The following is a 2,500-nucleotide window of genomic DNA, read 5'->3' on the forward strand; positions in this document are numbered from 1 at the left end:
CATATATTTGTAGATGATTTAGAATATGGGATAATCTGTGACATATTTGTAGGTGGTTTGGGATGTGGGATAATCGACGGCTTATATTTGTTGGTGGTTTGGGATGTGGGATAATCGGCGACTTATATTTGTAGGTGGTTTGGGATGTGGGGTAATCTGCTACTTATATTTATAGATAATTTAGAATATGGGATAATCAGTGACTTATATTTGTAGGTGGTTTGGGATGTGGGATAATCTGTGACTTATATTTGTATGTGATTTGGGATGTGGGATAATCGGCTACTTATATTTATAGATGATTTAGAATATGGGATAATCAGTGACTTATATTTGTAGGTGGTTTGGGATGTGGGATAATCTGCGACTTATATTTGTATGTGATTTGGGATGTGGAATAATCGGCCACCTATATTTGTAGGTGGTTTGGGATATGGGATAATCTGCGACCTATTTTTGTTGGTGGTTTGAGATGTAGGGACAAGGATAATCGGCAACTTTTATTCATTGTTAATTCAGCTTTCTCATTTTTAGAGGCACCCCAGAATCTTTTAGTCAAATGAAAGGAAGAAGGTGACGGAGGAGAGGAAAGTATCCACCCCAAAAAGAACCCACTGGATCCCGTCGTTCAGTTAGAGAGAAAGGGGTACAGCAGTATGTCTGAAGCAAAACGCCTCCCGGCCATTTTGCCGTGATGCGTACGCTCTCTAATTTTTGGATGCGTGCACAGTGCTACAAACCTACAAATATATTGGCCTATATATTGGACGTGTGTTGACAATAGTTATTCAGTATTGTCACTGTGCAATATTGCTTGCAATATGTTCAAAAGGGGCTGCTGTCTGTTTTTCCCAAAGGGAAAAGTTTTCAAAGTTGGTGAATTATGGATGGTGGCAGAAAGCATTTTGAGCCTTTTGAATTCTACCTTGCTGACGGAAATTTCCCTCTTTTAAATGATTCTCTTTTTTTCTTCTTATGTAATAAGAGTTTTATGTAAAAGAAAAATAGCCAGTGAAGAAAGGAAATAATGAAACTACACGAGAAGTATTATTATTATTATTATTATTATTATTATTATTATTATTATTATTATTATTAGAACTATCTAAGCTACAGCCCTAGTTGATAAGCAAGATCCTATAAGCCAAAGGGCTTCAGCAGGGAAAAATGGCCCAGTGAGGAAAAAATATAAGGAAATTAATAAACTACAAGAAAATTAATGAACAATTAAAATCAAATATTTTAAGAACAGTAACAGTATTAAAACAGATCTTTCATATATAAACTGTTCTACATAAAAAACATTCACCGCTAATTTAAACTTTTGAAGTTCCACCCATTCAGCTACTTGATTACGAAGACCATTCCACAACTTGGTTCATAAGAGAACAATGAAAGTCACATTGCTCTAAGAATGAATCAGCACATAATTCTGATAAAACTCGTAACTCATAGAACATAATGTTCATGGACAAAAGGGAAGAGGAAGAAAAGAGGAGAAGCGATGAAAAGAACTCGAATAGAACTCTTATATCCTAAGCTTTTTGAGCAACATGGAAGTCGCATTACGATCATAGTTTTCACCATATCGTTCCAAGTACAATAATCCAACTAAAATCGACCGAGGACATTTCATCACGTCCGGATTTAAAGGAATCATTGGAATGATGCTTACAGTTTTTCTTCAAAAGATTTTGGGGTTCCTACCTCCTATTTTAGAAAAAATATAGAAGCGTTAGGAATACGGTAAATTCGTACCCGGAGCTTTAAAAAGAGTTGTCTGTTTGTCGACAACAAAGAAGTATTAATTTTCTATTTTTATTTAAGGTAAAAGTGAGAAAAATAAAGGTAAAGCAACACTTGACTGGCCAGACAGTACTACATTGGATCTTTCTCTCTGGTTACGGCTTATTTTCCCTTTGCCTGCATACATACCAAATTGTCTGTCGCATTCTTTACATGCAGCATTCTCCTGTGTCCTCCTACCCCTGACAACTGTGAGATTACCAACAGTTTTACTCCACTCAAGGGGTTAACTACTGCACTGTAATTCTACAGTGGCTACTTTCCTCTTGGTAACGATAGAAGAGACTCTTTAACTATGGTAAGCAGATCTTCTAGGAGAAGGACACTCCGAAATCAAACCATTGTTCTCAAGTCTTCGGTAGTGCCATAGCCTCTGTATCATGGTCTTCCACTGTCTTGGGGTAGAGTTCTCTTGCTTAAGGGTACACTCAGGACACTATTCTATCTTATTTTTTTTATTGTATATATATGAAAAATTTGTTTTGGTGTTGTTACTGTTCTTGAAATATTTTTTTTTAGATTGTTAATTCCTTCCCTTGTAGTTTATTTATTCAATTATTTCCTCTCCTCATTGTGCTGTTTTCCCTGTTGGAGCCTTTGGTCTTATAGCATCCTGTTTTTCCTACTAGGGTTGTAGCTTAGCAAGTAATAATGATAATAATGATTATGCAGTTAACCGTATAGTGATAGTGTC

The 2,500-nt window shown here is 35.9% G+C and overlaps 1 protein-coding gene across 1 annotated transcript in view; it reads right to left on the reverse strand.

Annotated features, from left to right (window-relative positions):
- LOC137655733 (uncharacterized) overlaps positions 1 to 2,500 on the reverse strand; it is a 73,347-nt gene that overhangs the window by 212 nt on the left and 70,635 nt on the right. The window contains exon 19 of the mRNA XM_068389815.1: positions 1 to 159. This exon is cut by the window's left edge and continues 212 nt beyond it. Within this exon, the coding sequence (XP_068245916.1) occupies positions 1 to 159 (159 nt within the window). The remainder of the gene's footprint in view (positions 160 to 2,500) is intronic.

Source organism: Palaemon carinicauda, chromosome 1 (genome assembly GCF_036898095.1).
Source record: "Palaemon carinicauda isolate YSFRI2023 chromosome 1, ASM3689809v2, whole genome shotgun sequence".
NCBI lineage: Eukaryota > Metazoa > Arthropoda > Malacostraca > Decapoda > Palaemonidae > Palaemon > Palaemon carinicauda.